A 27,099-nucleotide genomic window follows, 5' to 3' on the forward strand; every position below is an offset into this window, starting at 1 on the left:
TGAAAGGAAAAATAAATAAATAAATAAATAAATAAAATGAATGAAAAATGAAATGAAAATATATACATTTTTAACAGATATTGAGAAAAGTTATATTTTATAAGAAAAACATTAATATAACATATATTGCAAATTATACATCGTGACTTTCAAAACATAGTAAATAATATTATCTATTTAAATGACAGATATAGTTAAATCTAGTACCATTAGATGGCACTACATTACGGTGACTTTTCACGATGTGTTGCTTTGCTCTGCTCTACTTTGTGGCCTCTCCTTCTGCAGCTTCAGTTGTGAATAAAACAAAACCTTAAAGAATATTTTACTTTTAAATTAAACATTATGCACTAGTTTAAGGCAATAAACATTAACCATTATTTTAAGAGAGAGGCATGGTAAAAAAAGGTCACAATATTTTTATCTCAAGAATGGTGACATGAACTGCAAATTATAGAGGTCACAAATAATTTATACCTTTGCTTGTCTTAAAAATTCACTTTTTTTAATTGTTTCTAATAACAAAATAAAATATACAGTCAAAAGTCGTTAATTCGTACACCCATAATCCTGAATGATCTATAATCTGGACCTCAAAGCTAAAAACATTTTGTGCATGCGCGGCGTTGACACATGCGCATAGGCATTTACGCGTGCGCGTAAGACCTTTTACCACTGCGCATATGCGTGTACGCATGTGCGGAATACGTTTTCGCGTGCGCGTTTTATAAACGGACGGTATAATCTGTTGGAAAATATAGCTTATTTTAAACCTTTTACTGCATCATCTCTCCTCCTTGAAATGTTTATTTAGTTTAGTTCTTATTTTAAAGTAATATAGTAGTTACTTCTACTTCTTTTTCTTGCTGCCACTGTTTGCATTGAGAACGGACTGTTTCAACCTAATTGAGATGCAAAAACGAAATGTGATGTTACGTCATCTGAAAAGTCGATTCGTGCCGATAGCTGATTGGTTGCCGTGAGATAACGTCATTCCTACTTCTGCTATAAGTATCTCGCGTCGCTCTGATGGTAAAGGCCCTCACAGGTCGCACACCTCTTATAAACGCGATGGTCTATGGCTCAACCCCCTTCTAGTTCCTGCTTTCCTGGAACTTGAGTGAGCTGTTTCCAGCCCCTTCAGAAGGATGCATGCAGTCCGGTGAATAAAGTGTCTTGGTTCCGATTCGCGGGATGGCTGTTCCTGAATAAAGTTCCTTGGTGCCTGTCCGCGGGATGATTGTTCCGGAATGACTTCCTTGGTTCATATCCATAAGATCCAGAATAAAGTTCCTTGGTTCCAGAGGCTACCATATGAGTGACTGCTGTGGGCGGCATCTATGTTCTTCAATAAAGGCGGCATTTAAAACACGTGAGCGGCGATTCCTCGTGCAAACGGAGTTAGGCCGGTTTTAAGTGCTTTCAAGAACTTGATTTAAATTTTTCAGGTGTGTTCTTAACCATTGATTATGGACTTATTGAAAGTGTAGCCAACTTCATTTTGAGGCCGCTTAATTACTGTTTAGGACATTTTATTTGTATTGAATGCCAGTGTTTTGGAGACCAGGTAAAAATATTATTTGATGAATGATGGTTATATTATATTTTTCCTAAGACTGTGATATTGTTGAAATTTATTTTCTGTGTTTTTATTCTTTATTATATTGTTAATAAATTGGTTAAGTTCAAAATCTTTTATTGTCTTCAATGTCTGCACAACATATCTCAGGGAAAGAATGTAACATGATGAGATGAGTAAAATATTAATGAAACATAAAGATATTAGAAATTTGAAAGAGCGAGATTGGAAAATTATTATCAAGGAACAAGTAAACAAGGGAAATTATTAATCATGTGAAAGTGTTCAAAAGAACTCAGTTGATTAAATGAAGAAGGGTTATGGATAATTTTTGAAGATCCCATATTAAAATGTAATTAAGTGAACGTCGTCCTTAGCTAAAAAAATTATTTTTTATTTTGAAATTTAATTCATATCCCCTGACGAGAAATTTCAGCGCTTTTTCAATTTGGCCAGTATACACCATACATATCAAACAATGCTAAATTAACACAATAATTAAAAACACATATGAGATCTTTAAGAATTGAAAACTGAATTTTACTGATAGTGAAAAAAATAACTTAAATATTGAACTTATGGAGAAGTCGAGAAATTTTGTAATCCATAGTAAGTTTGAATAATTATTGGGTACGTGTCAGCTAAACTTAACTGTCGGCTTAGTGTTGACTAAATGTCTTGACAGTTAAGTGTTCCGTAGCTAAATGTTCTGACGGCTAACTCTCCGTGTCGGCTAAATGACCTGTTGGTTAAGTGTCCGTGTCGACTAAATCACCTGTCAGTTAAGTGTCCGTGTCGGCTAAGTGTCCTTGTCGGCTAAGTGTCCATGTCGGTTAAACGTCCTGTCAGCTAAATGTCCTTGTCGGCTAAGTGTCCGCGACTGTGCTGACAGATCAACTTCCAGTTCATTGCACGTCGTGACATCCCCCCCCTGCAGAGCAGCGTGAAATTGATAAACAGATTTTGGAATGGTTAGAGAAACAAATAACCTCTCTCTCACTTTCTTCATGCCTTTATCCATTTTTTGCAGCAATTCCACTTTTTGTTTAATGGACATCGAAACATGCTTTCCTTTGGCAGCTCCAGAATCGGAAATTCTTTGACGTAATCGAAAGTTCAAGCTTACTTTTATAAAATTGCTCTAACAGTCTGCAAAAAATAATATGCCGTATCCAATTCGAAGATTAAGGAACAACACAATCTGCAACATTAACTGAAATAGATAATTAGATAATTTTAGCTTAGCTTATACCGTCCGTTATACATTAAACGTGCATGCGTAAACATATTATGGCATGCAGAAATTATACAATTAAAAATGTGAAACCGTAATTTATGAAATAAAGAGCAATTATGATCTAAAGAGTATTAAATTTACAAAGGAAAGCTTAATATTTATTTGTTTACTTTATTAAACATTTCTTTCAATGTAAGTTATATAAGTTGCTTCGTTTTTTGTGCTAAACTCGCATGCATAAACATTAAACGCGCATGCGTAAACCATACAAGAAAAAAGTTTGTGGCTTTGAGGTCCGGATTATAGATCATTCCAGATAATGGATGTCTGGATTATAGACTTTGTACTGTAATAATTTTACAATTTTATAAATTTATTATTTGCAGTTTTAATTACTAGTACACCTTTTTTTTGCTATTTTTTCCTTGCTGTAGACCTTTCAGACTCAAATTTACATTTTATTTTACACAAATTAATCCGGGATTAATAATCAGGTAACTTGATTAATTCTCTCTCTCTCTCTCTCTCTCTCTATATATATATATGTCATAATTTAATGCATAGAAGAAAGCACTGGAACTTTTAACAGCTTTTGATATCTGTCATGGCTGAGAGTTGAATGTGTGCTGATGAAGCTAACAAAACTAGATTTCTACAAATCACCAGTCTTTATTTTTGCACATGTCAAAATACATTCTTTTGCAGACAAGATATTTTTTAAAAGCATTTTGGTCAAGACAGCATAAGCGTTGCAGAGCTCTTTGCAGGTTGGAAGCCAGGGAAAGGAATGACTTAGTTGTTGTGCCAAGAGTATTTGTATACTAAGTATGATGCAGAATGTACTCGAAGCTGTGATTGGTTAATTTTAGTTTTAGTTACTTTTTCCAAGCAGTATTATGTAACATAGAAAGATCTTGAATTTGGGAGAACAGATGAATTTAGGGAAAGAGCATGAAATCTAGATTCACTAATTTTGATGTCTCCAATTATTCTTAAAGCAGCAATCATATTTTGTTATGCCTTACATATTTATTCTGTGTTTGTTTTATATTGTATATTTTCTTACATAATGTATTTATTTTACAAGCTTATGAATTTTTCTAATTTAGCATTATTTTGTAAAGTTATCCTTATGACATTTTTATAGTATGAAAAATTTGAAAATTTTTCATTCAACTTTATTTTTTATAATACTTTATTTATTTTTATTTTTCAGTAATAAAAGGTGTTGCTGATGAAGATGAAATGGAAGCATATTGCCGTTATGCACAGAGATCTGACAATTACTTAACTATAATTGGAACAGTTTTCAATAATTTTGTTTCAAAGAAGGAATTACCTGCATCATTAGATTACAAAATACGATATGGAGAACCATATCAGCGATCTTTTTACACTACCTCAAAGTATCGTGTTAATGGGCCAAGTTATGACACTGGTAAAATAAAAGACCTTGCATTGTATTGTATGCTTTTGTAAATAGTTGTCTGATTTCAATTAGTAAGTTTATTGTTGACCAAATGGCTGAAAACAACATCTTAGGCTTCATTTTTAGGTATAAAATTGGATACCAGGAAGAATATTTTCATAGTTCTGTTCATGTAAGATATAAATATGAAACTGTTTCCCTTGGGAAGAAAAAAAAAAATCATCATCCTAAATATCTAGTTCCTTAAGGAAAAGACTTCCGTAATAATTAATCAATCAATCATTTATTTTATGTGTCTTTAATTATTTTGGGCATAAATAACTAGTTATAATAAATTACAAACCAAATTAAAGTGAAATATCTATTAACAACAGCAATAAGTATTAAAAAGTATTCATACATTTATGTAAGTATTTAGAAATTATGAAATTTCGCACATCGAATTTACTGGGAAGTTGAGGATATAGGTAGTATATGGTTAAATTCCATTGTACTCTAATTGGGGATTAACTTAAAGTTATTGTAGTTAAAAAAAAAAAAAAAAAACACTTTATGAAAGATATATAAATTATACAGCTCTACATGTGAAATTAAATTTGGGTTAAAAAAAAGGGCTTGGAAAGAGTTCAGTCATCAGAAAAATAAAAAAATATTGAAAAGTAGGTATTTTCTGCTGTGGGTCTGTTTAGGAGTACACTTCTAATAATTCAAAAACTTGTTTACTGTGTAAGCAGGTAATAATTAGCTGCTACTAAGCAGTGATAAAGTGCCTGAATGAATATTATAATTTAATAACCACTTTGTTTAAGAATTCACTAGATCTGTTACGAAGATATGGATAACATGAAAGTGTGTTAATAAACTTAAGACACTGATTTAAAAGGGGAGTGGGACTTGATTTGTTCTGGAAAAACTGCATCACAGTAAAATTATTACACTGGCTTCATGATCTTATTCTCTTTCTGTTCAATTAATAATTATTTTGTAACCGCTGTTTGCAAAATCTCATATTAGCTTTATCCAGATTATTATCATTGAGATAATACTCAGTCTGGAGCTGACTAGGTCAGTCCTGGATGTCTGGTAACTTTAGATTTCGAAACGTTTTAGTAGCTGAAACATGTACAGACAGTTAAAATTATTTATTTTCATAGTTTCTCATAACCTGTTTCTGCTGTGTCTCATGAAATAGAATTCAAAATGGTAATTTTCAAATAATTTAATGGACCCACCAGTAGGTGAGTGGTAACGTTGCTAAACATTGGTAATTCAACCTGGGTTCAATTCCTAGAGAACTGCCTGGCTGCATGGGCATTTTTGTGGTTTTCTTCTTTCCTCATGTGTAACATGGTACGAGTCAGTTTCTTGTAGGAAGTATTCAATGAAGGTATTCCTCCCCTTAGGTAGATAGCCCTTGAGTGCTTTGCCATAATCAAATAAACAAATTAGCCAAGTTCTGATATATACCATAATAAGTATTAAATAATATTTGATCATACTTAAATCATTTTCTCCTGACACATGTCAGTGCTGTTTCAAATACCCATTTTTATCATCCATCGTATTGTCATACTTACTAAGATTCCGACAAAATTTTTGAGCATTTAATAGTTTAATACAGAAGCATTTTTACTATTTGAAACCCAGCACTGACAATTGCAAAAGTAGATGCTATATTATGTATTTAATTCTTTTCAAAATATTTTACTCATTATTATTTAGTTTAGTAATCAATGCTATTAAAAGATTGTTATGTTTAGTTACTAAAGTAACTTACTATTTATTAAAATATTGTTATGTTTAGTTAATAAAGTAACTTACTATTTATTAAAAGATTGGTATGTATATTGTTGATCCTGCACTTGAATCCCGTATGCTGTACTTCTTTTATACTTTGGTTGAAAATAAACTGAAATAGTTCTGTAATCAGCTCTGAAATCTAAACAAATAATAATAACAACAACAACAATAATTCCGGAGGTCAGTTTCATATCAAACAGAAAGTATAGGGAACTTCTGACTTAGAAAGTACTTTGACTTATCAAAAAAAAAAAAAAAAAAAAGTACATGTTAGATTTAATCCTAATTTAACAAACATTTGAGCTGTAATGTTTCATGTATAAAGTGATATGGAATGTTCAGTTTTTGCATATCAGTATACTGAGTGAATATCAGTTATGTGCATCCTTAGACAGATTCTAACTTGGACAGTGTAACATAAACTGAAATTTGATTATGTATTGGCAAATTTTTCTTCTGAAACAATAGTTCTATTTCAAAATTCAGCTATTTTTCTTTTTTGAATTAAAATAAAATTTTTACTCATTAAAAATCATTAACTTCTCTTGTTTACTTACAAGAGAATAATTCGAATGTATATGCTTAAGCTAAACATCAGTAGCTAGTTTTAAATAAACATGTTTATTTTTTGGTACTTGTTACAATGTAAGCACCTTTTTTATTTTACAGCTGCGGTTATCTTTTAAAAATCTGAGATTAGTAGATGTTTTGAATAATGTTTCTGTGTATTCTGTATAATCTTTAATCATATTTTTAAAAATATATGTACTAGTAAATTTAATCAGTGCCTGGTTTCAGTACATCTCAGTCTTTGAGTAAAATCATAATTTCAGCTGGAGCCCTAAGTAACAGAAACTCTGATATTTAAATTTATTATTTACTGCTTATCATTAATGCAATATATTTTTATTATTTTATTTTATTATTTTATTTACGTAAATTTGTTCATTTTCTTGAATGGCCTTCTACATAGGCTTTGCCATTTTTAATTTTAGAAGTTCAGCTCTTGGCACCATGGCAAGTTTGTTTAATTCTTAAATATTATACTGACAGTAAATATGTTGGCTTGTAACTTAGGTGTAAGATTTTGGTGCCAAAGTAACAATTAGATGTTTTTTAATGGCAGATGGGATAGCAATTGCATCTGATTTCTGATATAAATTATTAATATAAACAGATACTATAGTATTGTGATAGTATCTGTTTTTAAAAATGTACGGAAGCACAATATAATTATGAATGGTTCAAAAAAGTATGAATAAATGTAATTTTGCCACTGCTCAAAATCCTTAAAACTTCTGTCTTATTGATAAATGTATACATTTTTGGCTATGGATAAATATTTAAAAAATAATTAAATAGATAATATGACATTTATATTTGTAGTTGTTAATGGGTAGATCTAAATATTAAAAAGGTTCAGCTACCCAATTATTAAATGTTTGAAAATTTGATACAGTACAAAGTCAAAAATCCGGATATCCAATATCCGGAATGATCTAAAATCGGGACCTCAAAACCACCAACAACATTTTTCTTGTAAGCTTTACCCATTCGCATTTGATTCCCCCCTCTTTTCGCGCATAATAAAACATCTGGAGAGTTCCAATTCTTAATTTCACTTTGATACTAAATAAAATACCTTGTTATTGAATCATTTTAGCATAAATTTGTATGATCAGTAATGTTTAGTATTTTTTGTTACCAAACGAATTACTAGTGTGTCTTTGCAACAATAGATGGCGTTGCTGCCTGATGATTAAATTCTGGTTGCTATGGTAACGAACTTTCAACTCATAACTTATGTGATTTGTATTCTATTCTTTTTCTTTTTTCTTTTTTTAATTGCTACAGTGCTAAGAGTGAAGTGTGCTGTGTCGTCACATAGACGGCATTCCTTCTATTTGAAAGTGTTATGTAAAATAAATAAGTGATATTACAGTTCGCTTACCTTTGTTTTTGTGAACTTATTCTTAACATTCTTGGACCGTGCGACCGAAGAGAAGAGTTAGTGAGCTTTGGATATGATGTGATTTTTTCAAATATTAGCAAGTTAAATCACTTTCGATTTGTGGATTATGCGTGTGGCATCTGTGGTGAAATCAGTTTCGATTTGTGGAATATTCCCGTGGCATGGTGTAGCGTAGAAACCTCAACATTGGGGTGAGTACGTTCCAAAATTTCATCTTCTTTTGCTAGAGTTGTTAGTATAATATTTATTGTTATTCATAATGGCTGATTTGAAACCAGTTTTAACTAAAAAGAAGGTTCTAAAAAGCAATATAACAACGTTTAAAGGCAAGGTAAATTCGAATTTAGAACAAGCAGAAATTTTAGAGGTAAAGTTGTTTGAAACGAAACTAAATGCTTTTAACAGTGAGCTTTGTTCTATTTATGAGGAAATATTTTTGTTGTGTCCTGAAAAAGATTGTGATACATTCATTACGGAACAACAAACAATACAAGAAACTTTAGATGAATTATGGATAACTATAAATAACAAGTTACAGAAACTTTCCAGTGACTCTGTTATCGAAACAGGTTGTAGCAAAAGTAAATTCGTCTGACGTTCGATTACCAAAATTAGAACTTTCTACCTTTACAGGGGAAAATACAGATGAGTGGATTAGTTTCTGTTATTTTTTTAAGGCTAGTGCAGATAACAATCCGAATATTTCTAAATGTCAGAAGTTTCAATATTTAAAGGCTTCTTGTAAAAAAAAGGCTCTGTCTATTATTGAGTCAATTCCTATTTCTGATGCTAATTATGATATAGCGTTGCAACTTTTACAGGAACGTTATTCTAATAAAAGAGAATTAACTAATGCATTAATTCGTAAAATGTTTAATTTGCCAAATGTTTCTGATTCAGCTCAAGCTATTTTACATTGTGTTGATGTAGTGAATGAATGTGTACGCTCTTTGAGAACTCTTAAGATAGAAGTTTCTGATCTTTCTGATGTTCTTTTTGTTTATCTGATAACTGAGAAATTAGATAAAAACATAAAATTTTGGCGGGAAAGAACTTTGAAAAAAGATGAATTAGATACTTTAGATAATTTACTCGAGTTTCTAAAAGACCACGCTAGAACCCTTCAGAATAGTAGAAACCAATCTAAAGATTTTAGGAAATTTTCTAATTCCAAAGTAACTTCTTTAGTGTCGAGTAAAAACAGTTGTATAATGTGCAAGGAAGATCATTCTCTTCACGAATGTGGTAAGTTTTTAAACTTAAGTGTCCAAAAAAGAATCAAATTTGTTAAGAAATACAAACTTTGTTTTAATTGTTTATCTTCTCAGCCTCATTTAGTGAAAAACTGTCGTAGTTTACATAAATGTATGACTTGTAAGTTACCTCATCATACTGTTCTTCATTTTGATCGAAATATCAAAACTAGTGAAAATGAGAAACCAAAACAAACTTCCTCACTCTTCCCCAGAGCCGAAGTGTTCTTACCAAAGAATGAAGTCGTTACAAATGCCACAACATGTACAGGACAATTTAGTTATTCTAAAGGTGAATCAAAACGTGTATTACTGTGTACTGCTCTCATTAAAGTTAGTGATTCCAATGGTAAAGCCATCCTTGCAGGGCTTTACTAGACTGTGGCAGTGAAGCCAGCTTATAAGTGAAGAGTGTGTCAGAAAACTGAAGTTAGGTAGATTTAACAAAAAAATTGAAGTATCGTGCCTTGGTTCGTTCAACACTGTAACAAGTGGAGAAGTGGAATTAATTTTTACCCCGCACTTTGAGTCAAATTTCAAATTTCGAACATATGCATTCGTGATTCCAAGGATAACTTCAGATGTGCCTAACGTGTCGCTTTCTTCTAAAATTGCGAATCATTTTGACGATCTAGTCTTCGCTGATCCTAAGTTCTATGAAAGAAAACCTATAGATATTTTGTTAGGTGTAAATGTATTTTTTACTATGCTTAAGGGAGACATTATAAAGAGAGGAGAATTATTACCCTTTGCAATTTGTTCTCAGTTGGGTTGGATAATTTCCAGGAACACTATTACTGATGTCTCGAATCTAACTAACACTTTTACAGTGAATAATCTTCAGTTGAATACAAACGAATTAGTTGAAAGATTTTGGTCTTTAGACTCCATTCCTGAAGCCAAACATATTTCAAGTGAAGATAAAAAATGTGAAGAGTTCTTTGAAACAACACACTTCCGTGATGAAAATGGTCGTTATGTAGTGAAACTTCCATTTAAAGATAACCCTTCTTCTTTAGATCTTTAGATATGGGTAATTCTAAAGATCTTGCTTTACAAAGATTTAAATCTTTAGAGAGAAATCTCTTAAGATCTCCTGATACATATGATATGTATAAACATTTCATGAATTAATACTTGGATCTCGGGCATATGGAACCAGTCCATAGTTCAGAGTCTCCAAGTCAGGCATACTACATGCCACATCATACAGTAATTAAGGAATCTTAACTCTATGAGTAAAATACATGTGGTATTTAATGCTACTAGTAAGTCTTCATCAGGACTATCTCTTAACGACATATTGATGACAGGTCCCAGAATACAAGAGCTGTTTCCAGTTTTCGTCAAATTCAGATGTTACCCAGTAGTTATCACAGCTGATATCATGAAAATGTTTAGACAAATTTTAGTTAATGAAGAGGATAGAAACTTTCAAAGGATATTTTGGCGGGACAGTCTAAGTTATCCTATTCAAGAATTTCGATTTAATACTGTCACATACGGCACTGCCTCGGCTCCATATTTGGCTACTCGTGCTTTATACTAACTTGCATACGATGAGCAGAATAACTATACTTTAGCTTCGAAGGCTGTACTTCAAAATTTTTTTGTAGATGATTGTTTGGTAGGTGCTCAAAACACTGAAGAGTGCAAAAATCTAGTAAATCAACTCTTGCAAATGTTAGAACGTGGAGGATTTCTTCTGCGTAAATGGTCATCCAATGACTTGTCAGCGTTAGAGAATATACCCCAGGAGTTGAGAAATGATTCTGAGGCTATGAAAATTCAAGACGAAAGCTCAATCAAAGTTTTAGGAATTAAATGGAACCCCCGTGAAGACTACTTTAACTTTTCCGTATCCATTTCTGGTGAAAAGTTTAAATACTCTAAAAGAGATATAATTTCTGATTTAGCAAAAATATTTGACCCATTAGGTTGGCTTGCTCCTTGTATTATTTATGTCAAAATCTTGATACAAGACATGTGGAAACTCCATTTATCATGGGATGAACCTGTTAGTGATGAGATTGCTAACAAATGGAAGATTTTCCGAAATGATTTACATCTTATTCAACAATTAAAAATACCGAGATTTGTTTTGATTCCTGACGTGAACTATATTGATATCTGTGCATTTTGTGATGCCTCCGAGAAAGGCTACTGTGCAGCAATTTATTTGCGTTCAGTGTCACGTAATTTGGACATCAAAGTAACACTCTTAACATCAAAAACAAGAGTTGCCCCTCTGAAAGTGCAATCATTACCTCGATTAGAGTTATGCGCTGCAGTTTTGTTAGTGAATTTGCTTAAATCAGTGTTAGAACATTTAGAGTTTCCTATACGTAAAGTTTTAGCCTGGACAGATTCAACTGTTGTACTGTCCTGAATTTCTGCAGAACTATACCGTTGGGTTCCCTTTGTTGCAAACCGCATTGCTAAAATACAGAATACAATTCCTAATGTAAGGTGGAACCATATCAATGGAAAGCGGAACCCAGCTGATTCAGGTATAAGAGGAATGTTTCCAGCAGAATTTCTGAAGTCTGAGCGATGGTTCATTGGACCTACTTGGTTATATTCACAAGATTACAAACCATGTCCTGACAGTGAACATCTTGCTGATGTAGATTATGAAGGAGTTCGTAGAGAAGAAAGAAAAACTTGCATTTCAGTATCTTGTGCGGTAAAGGAAAATGACATTTTTAAACGGTATTCATCTTGGACAAAATTATGTCGTATAGTTGCATTATGCCTAAGATTTATTTACAACTGTGGAAACTTCTTTGAAAATCATTTGAGAGGTTTTCTGACAACCGATGAGCTTCGATCAGCTACAGAAACAGTGATAAAAAATGTCCAAGAATCATATTTTCCTGAAGAGCTCTCTTATTTAAAAACATCGAGAGAATTAAAAGGTGTGAGCAGCCGAGTAATACAATTAACTCCCTTCCTTGATGAAGAAGGCGTCATTTGAGTAGGGGGTCGCTTTAAAAATGCAAACATTCCTGAAAATAGCAAACATCCTATTTTGCTTCCAAAGGAAGGACATGTCACTAATCTCATCGTAACTCATTACCATGTCAATTATTTGCATGCTAGTCAAGCGTTATTAATAAGCACTTTACGAATGCAATTTTGGATTCTTGCAGTGAGAAGCGTAGTGAGAAAGATTATTCACAGATGTATTCCTTGTATTAGAAATCGAGGCAAGACTGTGACCCAGATAATGGGTGATTTACCCTTGCCCAGAGTTCAACCATCAAGACCTTTTGCAGTCACCGGTGTTGATTATGCTGGTCCATATTCTAAGTCCCAAGTTGGGAGGAGAACAAAAACTTTCAAGTGTTACGTATCCATTTTTGTGTGTTTCTCAACAAAAGCTGTACACTTGGAGTTAGTCAGTGATCTATCAACTTCAATGTTTTTAGCAGCTCTAAAAAGATTTATCGCCCGACGAGGCAAACCATCTAAAATTTCGAGTGACTGTGCTACTAACTTCAGATGTGCTAGTAAGGAACTGAAGGAGATTTATAAAAATGCAGCATGCATTTAGCAGTGAATTATGTGACTACATTACCTCAGAAGGTATAACTTGGTTATTTAATTTTCTGATATTTCCTCACTACGGTGGCTTGTGGGAATCTAATGTGAAATCCATGAAATTTCATTTTAAATGAGTATTAGGATCCACACTTATGAGGAATTTTGAACAGTGCTTACACAAGTGGAAGCATGTATGAATTCCCGTCCTCTTTGTGCGATGTCTAGTGATCCAAATGACTTTAGTGCATTGACTCCAGGTCATTTTCTGATTGGAGCCCCTTTGCTTGCCATTCCGGAATCTGACTTGAGTGATGTGAAATCTTCACGACTTAAACGTTGGTCTCTAGTTCAACATACTGTGCAACATTTTTGGAAACGATGGTGTGCAGAATATTTAACAATACTTCAACAACGTGCTAAGTGGTTTCGTGCATCTCCAAATCTAAATTGTGGTGATTTAGTTCTGATCAAAAACGAACAACTGCCTCCAAACCAATGGAAAATTGGAAGAATTGCCTTAATTCATCCAGGTAGTGATAAAAAAGTTCGAGTGGCTACAATCCATACAGCCGCTGGTGATTTCAAACGAGCTGTTACTAAATTGTGTCTTATCCCCGATCATGACTAATATGAACTATGAACTATTGACTTTTTTCATATTATTGAACTTTAATTTTAGTTATATTTTCAATTAATTTTTTGTTAATGTTATTATGTATGCTTTAACTATTTGTCTTTTTTGAACCCTTAGAAGGCTTCAAGGCCAGGGGCTATGTTTAGTATTTTTTGTTACCAAACGAATTACTAGTGTGTCTTTGCAACAATAGATGGCGTTGCTGTCTGATGATTCAATTTTGGTTGCTATGGTAACGAACTTTCAACTCATAACTTATGTGATTTGTATTCTATTCTTTTTTTTTTAATTGCTACAGTGCTAAGAGTGAAGTGTGCTGTGTCGTCACGTAGACGGCATTCCTTCTATTTGAAAGTGTTATGTAAAATAAATAAGTGATATTACAGTCCGCTTACCTTTGTTTTTGTGAACTTATTCTTAACAAGTAATATGGCTCCTTTGCTGCATATCAACTTAAACAACTTACATTGAAAGAAATGTTTAATAAGGTAAACAAATAAATATTAAGCCTTTTTTTTGTAAATTTTGATACCATTTACTTCATAAATCACGATTTCATATTTTTAATGTAATAATTTCTACATGTCATCTTACTAGATTTAAGCTCATAATCTAATATCCAGAAAAATCCCAAATCTGGAATCAACGAAGTCCAGACAAGTCCAGATTTCTGACTTTGTACTGTATTTATATCTTTTCATGTTATATTCATGTATTTCATTATTTTTTATGCAATTGAGGGCTGTTAACGGATAAGCAAGTTGCCACAAAACATCCATAAAATCTTTGCATTGGTTTTTATTTATTTATTTATTTATTTATTTTTTTTACTTACTTGTTTCTCAAAAAACAAATTAGTTTTTATACAGAAGGATATAAGTTAACTGCTGTTTCATACAAAACAGCAAGCAGTCAAATATTTTCGAAGTTACTGGGTTGGGTGTATTGGTACTCATTACTCACAACTTTGAAAGTGATGTTCCTAAAAAAGGCACAATAAAAGGATACCATAGAATATCTCATTACCAGTGATCATGTGGTGCTGAGTTCATAAAGGAAGTGACAGTTTTGTTGCTATTTTAGAATATTATTGGGATAACAAATCATTATCTGTTAATATATTTTAGTTAATACTTCTAGAATGTTGGATAATGTTTCTATCTGTTAAATTTGTCTGTTAATTTTGTAATTAATAAGTGTCCTGTTCCTTCAGACATCTGTTGGAGTGGTTCATGGACATATGGTATGTCTGCACGAAATTGCATAAACATATTTTCTCATTAACTCCATAGTTGATGGAAAAATATGTTAAGTAGAGAAAATTTTGTTTGAATTCAGCCCCCCCCCGAAAAAAGGAAACGAAAAGAAGGTTTCTTGAGATGGTTCTGTCTGACTGTTATTAATAAATATATTTCACAGTTCTTCTGTCTCACCTATTAAATATCAATTATTTGTATTCAAACCATTTTATTTTGAAGTTCATGCATCTGGAACTATTTTCTAAATTATGCTTATTAGTGACCAAATGGCATCATACACCAATATTTCTGTGACATTTCAAGAAGACAGGTGAGTATAAAGAATTACTGATACTCTTTTGCGTTACGTTATTTAGTGTGCCAGCTGCTAATTTCTCCTGCTTGGCTGCAGATAGGGTAATATATAAAGTGGACGTTCTTTTAGTAGTGTAGTTTTGATATTGTAATAATGCTATTATATTTTTAGTTTTAATATTGTACAGAGTCTGTTCACACATTTTTTGGACGATGTATATTGTATTCACAAAACTAAATTACATAAAATTCTTGTGTTTTAAATGTTCTATTTGACATCCCTTATTCTGAACTATCTTTCGACACCGCAGTTTCCAGGATAATAATGCCTTTTGAAGTGGCAGAAGAGGTATTTTGTCCCATTCCTCCTGAACAGCTTTCCAGAGTCCTGTTACGGTTTTGGGACAGCGTTTGGATAATGCAGTTTTTAAAAGTCCGAAAGCACAAAAATCTATAGGTGACACATCGGGAGATTTAGTTGGGATATCAGTGAAGGGTATGGCCTTGATACCAATTTTTTGTTCCATTTCTTTTAGGAAATTTACAGTGGATTTTGATGTGTGACTGCTAGCTTTGTCCTGATGGAGTCTCACAGATTGATGTCACTGTGGGTAAAGTGATGGTATTTCATTCAGACAAATTGGTGATAAAATATGTTCCTGATAGTATTTGGAGTTAATCTTGACATTTTTTTTTTGCACTCTCTTTAACTTGCCAATATAAGAAAAACCAGCAACAATCATGAATTTCTTAGAAAAACTTTCTTTCGATTCTTTGAACCATGTACTTAAAATTTTTTCTCCGCTTTTATGATAATAAATGGCTCTTTTTTTGTTACAATCATTTAAATACACCCATGCTTCATCTATTATGACAATTGTTTTCCATTTTCTTTGGATAAGTGTTTCTCATATAGAATTCTGCAGCGTGTCCTGCGTTGAGCGATATGCTTTGGAAGAAGATGATGCGCATTGAGTTTTTCCACTTTCTTAAGATTTAAATCAACGTTTATCATTTTGTTTACAGTGGACACCGAGCATTTTAATGATTTTGCAATTGTCCTTTGACTAGGGGGATTTTCTTTTAACATTAAACAACGTACCTTTGCAATAGTCGCGAAGATGTCCGTTTTTTCCTTGGATACTTGTTTGGAATTTTAGTCCCACTTGAGGCTCCAATTTGACGTTTTTTTCCTTTCTTGTTGATGATATTACCTATCGACGCTTTAGATATCACAAAACCATGACTCTCACATCGTTTTTGGATAACAGAGTATGCATATTTCTCTTCGGAAAGAGCGTAAATGTAGCCTTCGAACCACTGCTTTGTTAAATTCGCCATTTTGAATAAAAACGAAACTTTCAAGCCACAGGTGCTGCCAATGGACTAAATTAAGGTACTGGAGCATTTTTAATCATTCCGCCAATTAAGCGTCTAATTTGTCGACCCGCCTGGCACCAACGGAATCCGTCATTTGAACATCCGGGAGGGGAAAGTTTCGAAATATGAAGCAGATCGATTACCTAGTTCCTGAATTACGAATTTTTAGTACATTTTTCTTAATTAGACAAATTGAGCCGGAAAAATGCACCCCCCCGAAAAAAAAGTAATTAGGGAACTAATTAGTTGATTTTTTTCCAATTTTGAAGCTTTCGCCTGATACATGCTCAAATGGCAGATGCCTTTTATTCCACACTGTTTTACGAATTAGGAGCCTAATAATTAGCAGGGGAATTAAAACGCCCTAATACCTTTTTCTTCCCTTCCAAATTCTTTGTTGACAGATTGTGATTCGATTCAAAAGCGATGGGTTTTAAGGGGTGGGCAGCTGGTATTCCATGGAGCATTCAAATTATCAAGGCCATTCACCAGGGATGAAATTAACGTAGTGGAGTATTTTTAGTCATTATACTAATTAATCATCTAATTTGCCAATCTTTCTAGAACAAAGGGAATCCCCCCTTTAATCATCTATCAGTTTTAAATTTCTAAATTTGGAGCCCATTGGGTTATTATTTCCCGAGATACGAAATTTTAGTGCATTTTTCGGACAAATTCCTGATTTTTGGATTGATTAACTAAGCAACTTTGAGTACTCCAAATTAATAATTCAAATAGTGAAAATCAGCATGCTCATTTGTCACACTGATCTAAGTAATCATTCACTGCTTTTGTTAGTATTGTTGTTTAAGCAATTACTGTTATTTACTGCTTAAACAATGCTTAATTAATTACTGTTATTTACTGCTTTATTAGACAATTAATTACTGCATTATTACTACTATAGTGCTGACTATTATTAGATACTTAATGCTATTTAAATACATCAATTAGTATGTTTTGTGTTATCCATTAAGCAATTACTGTCATTGAGTATGACAAATAATATCATTCATTAAGCATTTATTTACTTTGTTAATCATTATCTAATTAGTATTGTGCTGACTTTAATTTTCTTCTCAATGCGGTTGAATATGTTAATCAGTATCAATTTGTATTATTCAGTATCATTTATAAGTGTGGCATGACTGGCTGGATGGGTGTTTTCGTGATTTTTCGCATGTGTGACATATATGCAGTATCTTGTTTAATATTAATTGTAATTGATATCTAAATATATTTTTATTTCCAGTGCACAAGACTCTGTATTGGAAATTCTAACAGGGTTCGTAGCGGTCGTTATAAGTGCTTATAAGTCCTTATATTTGAAAATAAAATATAAAGGCCCTTATAGGTGCTTACTTTTTCTTTAAAGCCCTTATTTTTTTTGTTTTTAGTGCTTATTTTTTGCTTTCAGTGCTTTTTTTTTTTTTTAAATGAAAGCGCAATTTTCCCCCGTACCAAAGCCAAAACTAAATAAACAACTTTTCTTCCTAATATGGAATGTCAGATGGTGAATCATACTCCCGGAAATAGCTTTTCTCCCTTTTTCTGCATTAACATAACCTTTGGTCTGCACGGAGAGTACAGACAGGTGCCCGTCGTTCTGTTGCTCAAAGAATTGCGAAAGCAGTTGAAAATTTCGGTACATTCGGCATTCTTTGCCTCCCACCCAAATACTACACACGTTTGAATTTCTATCAAGATCTTAATAATTTGCTTTCTCGTTCCGCTTGGTCAGTTCATATTCGTGTTTATTATGATCGTTGTGCTTATATTATGAGCATATGTATGGATGTTTATAATAACATAGTTGCAGTAACTGCTGAAGTATAGTAAACTTCCAAAAATGGTTGTGTTTTAACACAGATTAGCTTTCTAAGGAATAATATTCGGAATGGCTTAAATAAAGGGAAAGTAATTTAATAGTCAAAATAATTTCATTTTTTTGGCCAATACATTATACAGTACGAATGTTGGGAGGTTCTTCCCTTTTTCCGCAATATCTCGAATATTGAAACTGTTATAGTTCACTGCAAAACAAGCAACGGATTTTTTTTTTTTTTTTTTGTCACTTTCCAATCTGGATTGAATAGGACTAAAAGTTCTGCGGTCTACCAACCCAAGCGAAGAATGATTCTATTCCGGAAATTTAGAGCAGTCTGTTGAAAATCAGAATGAAAAACAGCCCAGATTGGTAATGGCCCTATCACTTCTATGGATGTGCGCTTACCCGGGACAATTCCTAGAAATGAGATTCTAGTAGCACAGCTTTAAGCGGCAGGCTTCCGAGAAATGTTTCCTCTAGCTAGGAGGAACCTGTCAGGCTACGAGCAACATTTAAAAATTTATCCGAAAATGTTCCGGCTGGAGACGTGTTCCTCGAATGTTCAACCAATCAGACGAAAGTTCTGCTTCTGAAGGATCACGGGTAACTTTCAATATGGCGATGGCTCTCACTGTGAAGTGATGGACGGTGGAAATAGAGGCCAATTTAATTATTGCTGTTTTGTTGTAATACAACTGCCTGAATCATTTTTTAAATGTGTATATATTCATTAAATATATAATCGTGGAAATTTCAGAGTTGACAGTATTTTACGACGTTCTTGCAGTTCGGATTTGTTTACAAATTGTTCGTCGCCAAAAGTTCGCCAAATTTGTCGTATTTCATGCTGATCGTGTATTATCACTGTTATATAATAGAATTTTATTTCTTAAATTTAAGTTGAATAATTTTTTAAAATCCGTTTGTATATGCGCGGCTTTTCACCTAATTACTTATCTTTTAAATTGTTAATTGCATAATCAGTGACACATTTTAAACAGCATAAAAGATGCATAAAAAAAGAAAAGCATAGCTTATGTAATAATGAGAATACTAATTAAATTTGTCTATTATTTTCATGTTATTAATGAAATACTTTTTGGATTATAAATACATTAGAAACTATACTTTTATTGTAAATGCTACATATCGAAACATTGGAAATTTATGGATTTATTATTATGCATGATGAAAAACATTTGTATATACATTCATTAACATAAATCTTATTCTTTACATTAATACTAATAAATATATGTTAACAACTTCTAAACCATCGCATCTCTCTATCTGTATGTAAATATATGACTTATTAGATGTGTATATATATATATATGTATGTACGAATACAAAAATGAACATTGCCAAGAAGTTTATTTGAAGTTGCTTTTAATTCAGATAACGATTATGTAATTGGCAGCAACTATAGTTATCAGTTCTTTGCAAATTATGGGTATGTAATAATCTGTTGAAAAATAATTGATGAGTATTTGAGTACTAAAGAGTGTACACATTTTGTTATTGGGTTAATTCATAATTATATCATATGTATGATCTACATAATAAAAACATGACTAATAAATAATAAGAAATGTAACAGCTGTGCATTTATAACATTTGATTACTTAAAACAGTGCACAACTGATTATCACCTTCATATCTGTTTACATAATGAATTGCACGGGCCTACTAGTGGCCGAAGCGTCGTTGAACACTGGTAGTTCTGTCTAAGGTTAGAATGCCGCGAACGGGCTGGCTACATGACGTTTCCTTGGTTTGCCCCATTTGTAACTGGTATACGAGCCAGTTTTAAAAATTCTTCTACTAAGGGATACTTCTAGGGTTAAGGACTTCTACTAAAATACTTCTCTAAGGGATCTCTCCTGTTGTTATCCCTTGAGGCTTTGCGGTAATCACATAAAACAAACTGAGCCCACCAGCGGCCGAGCGGTAAAGTCGCTGAACACTGGTAGTTCGGTCCAAGGTTCGAATCCCACGAACGGGCTGGCTGCATGGGCGTTTTCATGGTTTTCCCCATGTGTAACGTGTATACAAGCCAGTTTCCCTTAGAAAGTCTCCACAAAGGCATCCCTTCCCTTAGGCAGATAGCTCTAGTGTGCTTTGTTGTAATCTCAATAAACCAAACCATAAAACAAACTCATGATGTGAACACCTAATTTCTAGAGTTGGTACAGTTAATGTGTTTTAGGTATATTACCGAGTGTTCTATGGGACAGAAAACAACTTGCACATGTTTGATTGTTTTTTGTATTCATATGCTTTATTTGATCTTCATTTTGCTGAATAGTATCTGCTGGCTGTGAGGAGGTAAATATCAGCCATATAGATTTTTGTCGTCATAGAAGTCTTTTTTTTTTTTTTTTTTTTTTTTGTCTGTTTGTTTGAATGGACAGAACAGTAATTATGAGCCATAAAGTTAGTCAGAAAATGCTTTCACCAGGTCACAAATTTTCCAATGAGCCATCAAATTTTCATTGAAATGCAGACAACAGAAAATACATATAATGTAATTAATTGCTATAACCAGAAGTGTGTTTATCTGTTACATGAAGTGCCAGAGTGGAGATCAAAGTGATTAACTTCATAGCAATCACCTTTCTATTGTCTTCCATTACTAACAATAAAGTTTAAAATGAAAAGCGTGTGAGCGATACAAAACTACACGAATAAGCGAATGTCACTTGAAAGGAAACGTCACTTTCGCCAATCTGAGCAATAACTGATTCTTGTTTGGCTTTCAGCCTGTTTACCAAGTGAAGATGGTAACCCTATTTCGCCAAAGGCTGTTTCTCAGAACTGTTGCTGTAAACGTTTTGTTTCGGCAACAAACAGCTAATGTGATAACGCTTTAAGTCTCTTTCTTTTCCTTTCTTTAGTTCTTTATTCTCCCAATACCTGCAGCTGTTGAATCCGATTGCGTAATATCATGTAGGGAAGAATTATGGCGCGCTTGCAGAGCAGAATATTTTTCTGTTCCATTGGTTTGTTTTTAAATGAAACAAACCAACGGAACTTGCACATATTGAAATGTCAAAAGCATTTATTTAGCAGAAAAATCTAAAGAACGGCTACAGTCTATCCCCCTCCGCTCCTCTTTTTCAAGTTACGCTCGATTGTCCGAATATTCGCCAATTTCCAAGTATGCGGGTAGTTAAGCTTTTACTGTTAAAGGATGACTGCATGAAGCAAATTTCTGTCTTCTGATTTCAGAAATGTTCCTCTTTTTTTATTTAAATTACTTTGCTTGCAATATCTGTTAAGGGAAAACTGATATACAATGAAAATTTAGAAAATGTTCAGAATTTAGATTTAAATTAGTTAAATATCAATAAGAGTGGAAAAATAAATTGTATTTATTATTAAGTTCCAAGCGAATAGAATAAATATGCCTTATTATTATTTATTTCCTCTATTTTGAACTGAAATTTCATCATTAAATCTTGTAATATAGTTTTTTTTTCTCTCATTGTAAACTAGTTCTGTAAATTGAACTGTTATTTAAAATTAAAAAAAAAAAAGTAATTTGCCATGGTTGAGGTAATGCTTATTCTCTCTTAATAAATACTGCATTTCTCATATTTTAAATTACGAGTCTAATTTTTAAGGTTATGCAGTTGTGTATAATGCAATTAAACGGGTGCTTATTTTTTTCTTAAAATGTGTTTGAAAAGTGCTTATAGGTGCTTATTTTTTAACTAAAATGTGGCTATGAATCCTGTTCTAAAGGGATATGCTCATTTTAAGATTATTTTGTGATATTGCTGTTGAACTGAATTTTATGGTTTGAGTACATAGAACATGATATTTAATAAATAAAGATAACACACAAAACATTAAAAAAATGCCCCTTTGGATATAATTTAAAATATGAAACCTTTCATATTTTATTTATTTAGATTGGTACTTGTTTCAATCTAGCTTTTTGAAAATGTGACAAATCATAAAGGCTTTCATAAGGGTGCATTTTGACTTATACATAGTACATATTTGATGAATAATCTTTAATTTGAATTTGATGACTTTGTCAGTCTTTTGGATGATTTTGTGTTTGTCCTGTGCTATGAGCTTGGGAAGTATGAAAATCTTGTTGCATGATTTGGAATTCTTCAAATAATTCCAAATTATACTATTAAATTGAGAGACTGGCTACACAGAGTATGCTGGCTCTTCTACCATGCTTAGCTTGGATTATCTATTATTTTAAAAATTCCTCTTAATATAAAAGATTAAAACGTGATGAAAACTAAATAAATTAATTAATTAAATATTGCAGAAATAACAGATTCAGTTTTCTTTTTATATTTTCTGGAACATTGTTTTATCTACAGATTATTTCGTTAAGCTAAAATATGAACTCTGCTTAGTTTCATGAAGGTGTTTTGAAGGGTTGAATTGTGTGCAAGTATTTGCTTAGATTTATATATATATATATATATATATATATAATAGTGAATATATTGTGTATTGAAAGTCTTAATCTTTTGATACATAATGTATTTGCTATGACAGTCTTCACGGTGCTAATAATGCATTTTTGGAGATAGTATTGGCTTATGTCTAGGTGTGGTGTGAATACAAGTTCTTTAATATATCCCACAAAGAAAATTTTTTTTAAACACATGTTCTGATGACCTAGGAGTTCAATGTTAAATAATCATTACTAAATAAGTAAATATAATCCAGTACAATATACAGTCAAAAGTCGTTAATTCGGACACCCATAATCCAGAATGATCTATAATCCGGACCTCAAAGCTAAAAACTTTCTGCACATGCACCGAGTTGACACATGCGCATAGGCGTTTACGCGTGCGCGTAAGTCCATTACGACTTCACATATGTGTGTGCGCTAGCGCAGAATACGTTTTCGCGTGCACGTTTTATGTATAACGGACGGTATAAGCTAAAATTATCTATTTTAGTTAATGTTGATGATTGCGTTGTTCCTTAATCTTCGAATTATTTCCGGCTTATTATTTTTTGCAGACTGTAAGAGCAATTTTATAAAAGTAAACTTAAACTTTCGATTATGTCAAATAGAATTTCTGATACTGGAGCTCCCAAAGGATCTACAAAACGAAAGTATGTTCCGATGTCCATCAAACAAAAAGGGGAATTGCTGCAAAAAATGGATAAAGACATGAAGAAGGTGACAGAGAGGTTAGTGAAAACGAAAAAATTTCTTTTGACAAGTTAGTCGGTATTCTCGGCACAGCAATTACAGGACTTGAACAGCGGAACTTTGTAACTGAACAAGAAATTATGTCTGTTTATAGAATTAAAGAGAAAGTATTATCTCATAAAACGAAGCGACTTAAACAACTTACATTGAAAGAAATGTTTAATGAAGTAAACAAATAAATATTAAGCTTTTTTTTCCTAAATTTTGATACTCTTTATATCATAATTGTTCTTTATTTCATAAATTACGGCTTCATATTTTTAATTTTATAATTTCTGCATGCCATCTTACGAGATTTAAACTGATGATCTATAATTCGGAATCGCCGAAGTCCCGACGAGTTCGGATTAACGACTTTTGACTGTAGTACTTTCTTAAAAAAATGACAGTTGACACCAGCGTTTTGGTGTCATTCTAAAATTTTGATATTTTAATTTAATGCTCTGTCACTAGTTATAATGTTTCGTATGATTTCAAGTTGGTCTTTTGAAAACATTTGTGTTTTAGTGCACATTTATGATTTTAAAGAGTATTTTTTAGAAATAATTGTTTTATGATTTAATTAAATATATACATATTTTGTCTGATATATTCCTTATGATGTATAAATATCATCATAGATTGTATTCGAGCTGATGTTTTACTATTAAAGTTTATCCCCATAAATAACTGTGATTGGTTAAATTTTATTGCAAGTAACAGAAATAGATATAATCAATAATTGTATCTAAAGCCTAGTAGGGTTCTCTGCCAAAGGGGAGAAATGCTTTTATGGTGTATTTTCTTAGGAAAAACGATTAATATTTGTGTTACATAAGCAGGAAACCACAAAAATGTTCATACAGTCAATCTGTAGGTCAGAATTTTAACCTAGGTTGAATTACCAGTATTCAGTATTTTGTAACCACTTGGTCACTGATGGACCTGTAACAAATAAATAAACAAGTAAAGAATAAATCTCTGTTTTCTTTTATAGATTATGAACAGACTTTTTTTTTGGGATGGCAAACTGCTGTAGAGGAAACATTTATCAATCAGAAGGTCGAAGGAAAAAAGTTGGAATATAAGGTATGTATATATTAATGTTTTTGAAGTATCTTATGCAATCGAATCTCTTATTACAACTTACTGCCTTAGGCAGTCATCTTAAAAAATTTATCAGAATTTTGGGGAACATAAGGAAACATCAGTATTAGTAATTACAGTATTATTCTCTGAGATGATTATTGCTAATCTGATCAAATCTGTAAATATTCAGTTGAAAATAATAATTATAATAATAAAAATCTAATTTGGTATCAAGCTAAGATATTTTTTGTTCTAAATAAATCAGGAAATTTACCGAGAGTTATATATCCAGTTCTTTCTGTATTAATAAAGTTAATTTTGTTAAAAATAGTAGTTAATCATATCTGAATTATATTTATCTATTTTATAGATGTTCTATAGTCTTAATTCTTACCATGAAAATGATTTATCGTGTTTTGTAATATTTATATAAATTTTTCATTTTTCTATCTGTATAACTATTAACATATAACAAATTACTGTTTGAACAGTACCAAAACAAATTCATTTCTCTCCTTGATATTGTGGTGTATTTTCTTAGGTATTGTGGTAAATCATGTTTATTTTTAAGTTGTGTAGTTTTCAGTTTCAAATTTGATTAACTTTTAGTAATTATCCTTAAGATCAAATTCTGGTAAACTGAAGATAAAAATACTGAAGCTTAATAATATGATTAAAAAAATTATTGAAGATACTGCTGATACTCTGTTGACAAGGGTATTGATAGCAAAATGCATTTAAAATGCTTGCCCCAAAAAAAAGTTTAAAAGAAAAGGTAGCTGTAAAAGAAAGTGACTAGGAAATGCTAGCCAAAATAAGAAAACGGAAATTTTTTGGTCATAAAAGTAAACAAAACTAGGTACTTTCTGGTTCTCTGCACACTAACCAAAAAGTAACAAACTCGTGGTTAACTTTGGAGAGAAATTTTTGTTTGTGTTTCTTTACATCTATCAACTATGCATGCAGGGCCATTTGCATTTTTAAAATTCATTAACTCTTTGATGGTCATGAATGAGCTGAACTCATATTCCAGTTACATGCCATAGTGGGCACAAATGAACCAGTTCCCATTACAGATTTATGACTGACAGATATTGCACGTGCAAAAAGTGCATAATCTCACAACCATCAAAGGGTTAAAAAATCAAAAGGGCTCTTTTGAGAAATCCTGCTGAAATGTTTTTGAGCTGTTCTTCCCACATAGGTAGCAATCTGTTTTTTCAAAAAATAACCTCAGAGAATTGCACTTGGTATCACACATAACCTCAACACTGCACATTGGCCACAAGTCCAAGAATAGTCTAAACTTTGACATATGTTCCAACATAATGAAAATAAAAGTGGACGAACTGCAGAGTTCTGTAGTGATTCACTATAATAACAAACAAGCAAAGAGAAATACTAATAAAAAAAGCTTGTTGAATTTCTAAAAGGCAAGTTCATGTTTACTCAAGGTATAGGTACTTAAAAAAAGAAATGAGTTCCTTATATTAATTCTGTACCTGTCTCAAGAAATCTGTTTTACAAAAATAGTGTCTATTTGCAATTCTTCTCTAAAACGGTGTATTTTATCTAGGGAAGGCAGTGCAAGTAATTATGATTTGTGTTGGCTCTTTGAATTAGATGAGTAGTTAAGCATCTAGCGACATCTCGGTTGATAGTTTACACAGTGTTCTCAACAATGAAATGAGGGAAGGGACATTGTGAGCACATTGGGTATGGTCATCTTTTCAAGCTGCAAACACTATGGGCTTGTTACTGGTCATTCCAGTCTCAAATAGTTATAAAAACAAGCAAGTTTTTTTGAGTTTGGATTATGTCTTGTGCCACCCGAAGATCTTTGAGATTTTTAATGGTTTATGGCTTTTGACTGTCGCAACTGTTAAGTAAATCATGATCTTTGGATTTTGAAAAGTCATCAAGGCAAAATAATATTGTAGAACTGGATCTTTTCCATATAATTTTCTGTTTTGTTTTACCATATTTTCTCATCAGCAGTTTAGTCTAGCTTCATTCCTGTCACTAATTATCTTTTTAACTGTTGCTTGTACTGCCTATTTTTCATTTAATGTTACTTGTACTGCCTATTTTTCATTTAATGTTACTTGTACTGCCTATTTTTCATCTAAGTGTAGTTACTGTTTTTCTAAAAAAATTTGCAGCTGCGGATTTTATAATTTGGTATTTGCCAAGAGATGATCAAGTGGCTACTCTATTTCTTCAAGAAAATATTTTGAAAGAAAGATTGTGTTACAATAACACTTCTTAAAATTAAAGTTTTACATGAAACTGTAATGGCTATGCAGTCTTTGTTCATGCCAGGAAGAAGGTATCCTAATATTTATATTAGGACACTTTTTCCTGGATCCTGCATTTTGTTATTGTGTATATGATTTATTTATGTATCTTATTGAGTGTTATTGGACTCTCAATAAAATATGTAAATAACTTTTATATGACTTTTACATGTACATTTACATTTTTTTAAATAACTTTTACACATAAATGACTTTTTGTTTAGATGCAGTGTTTATTAACTACTATTACTTTTTATATTATTTGCAAGTATTTTTTTTTAGTAATGTAAAATGCAATAAATATAATTATCTCTTTTCTG

General features: G+C 32.1%; 1 protein-coding gene across 2 annotated transcripts in view; it reads left to right on the top strand.

The window, feature by feature from the left end:
* LOC118192633 (phospholipid-transporting ATPase ABCA3-like) overlaps positions 1 to 27,099 on the top strand; it is a 193,165-nt gene that overhangs the window by 19,384 nt on the left and 146,682 nt on the right. For both annotated transcript variants that reach the window (XM_085813161.1, XM_085813162.1), the window contains 2 exons: positions 4,033 to 4,254; positions 24,391 to 24,482. In XM_085813161.1, the coding sequence (XP_085669287.1) occupies positions 4,033 to 4,254; positions 24,391 to 24,482 (314 nt within the window). The remainder of the gene's footprint in view (positions 1 to 4,032; positions 4,255 to 24,390; positions 24,483 to 27,099) is intronic.

The sequence above is a fragment of the Stegodyphus dumicola genome, chromosome 3 (assembly GCF_044657685.1).
Source record: "Stegodyphus dumicola isolate Sdum_Otavi_A_Nest chromosome 3, ASM4465768v1".
NCBI lineage: Eukaryota > Metazoa > Arthropoda > Arachnida > Araneae > Eresidae > Stegodyphus > Stegodyphus dumicola.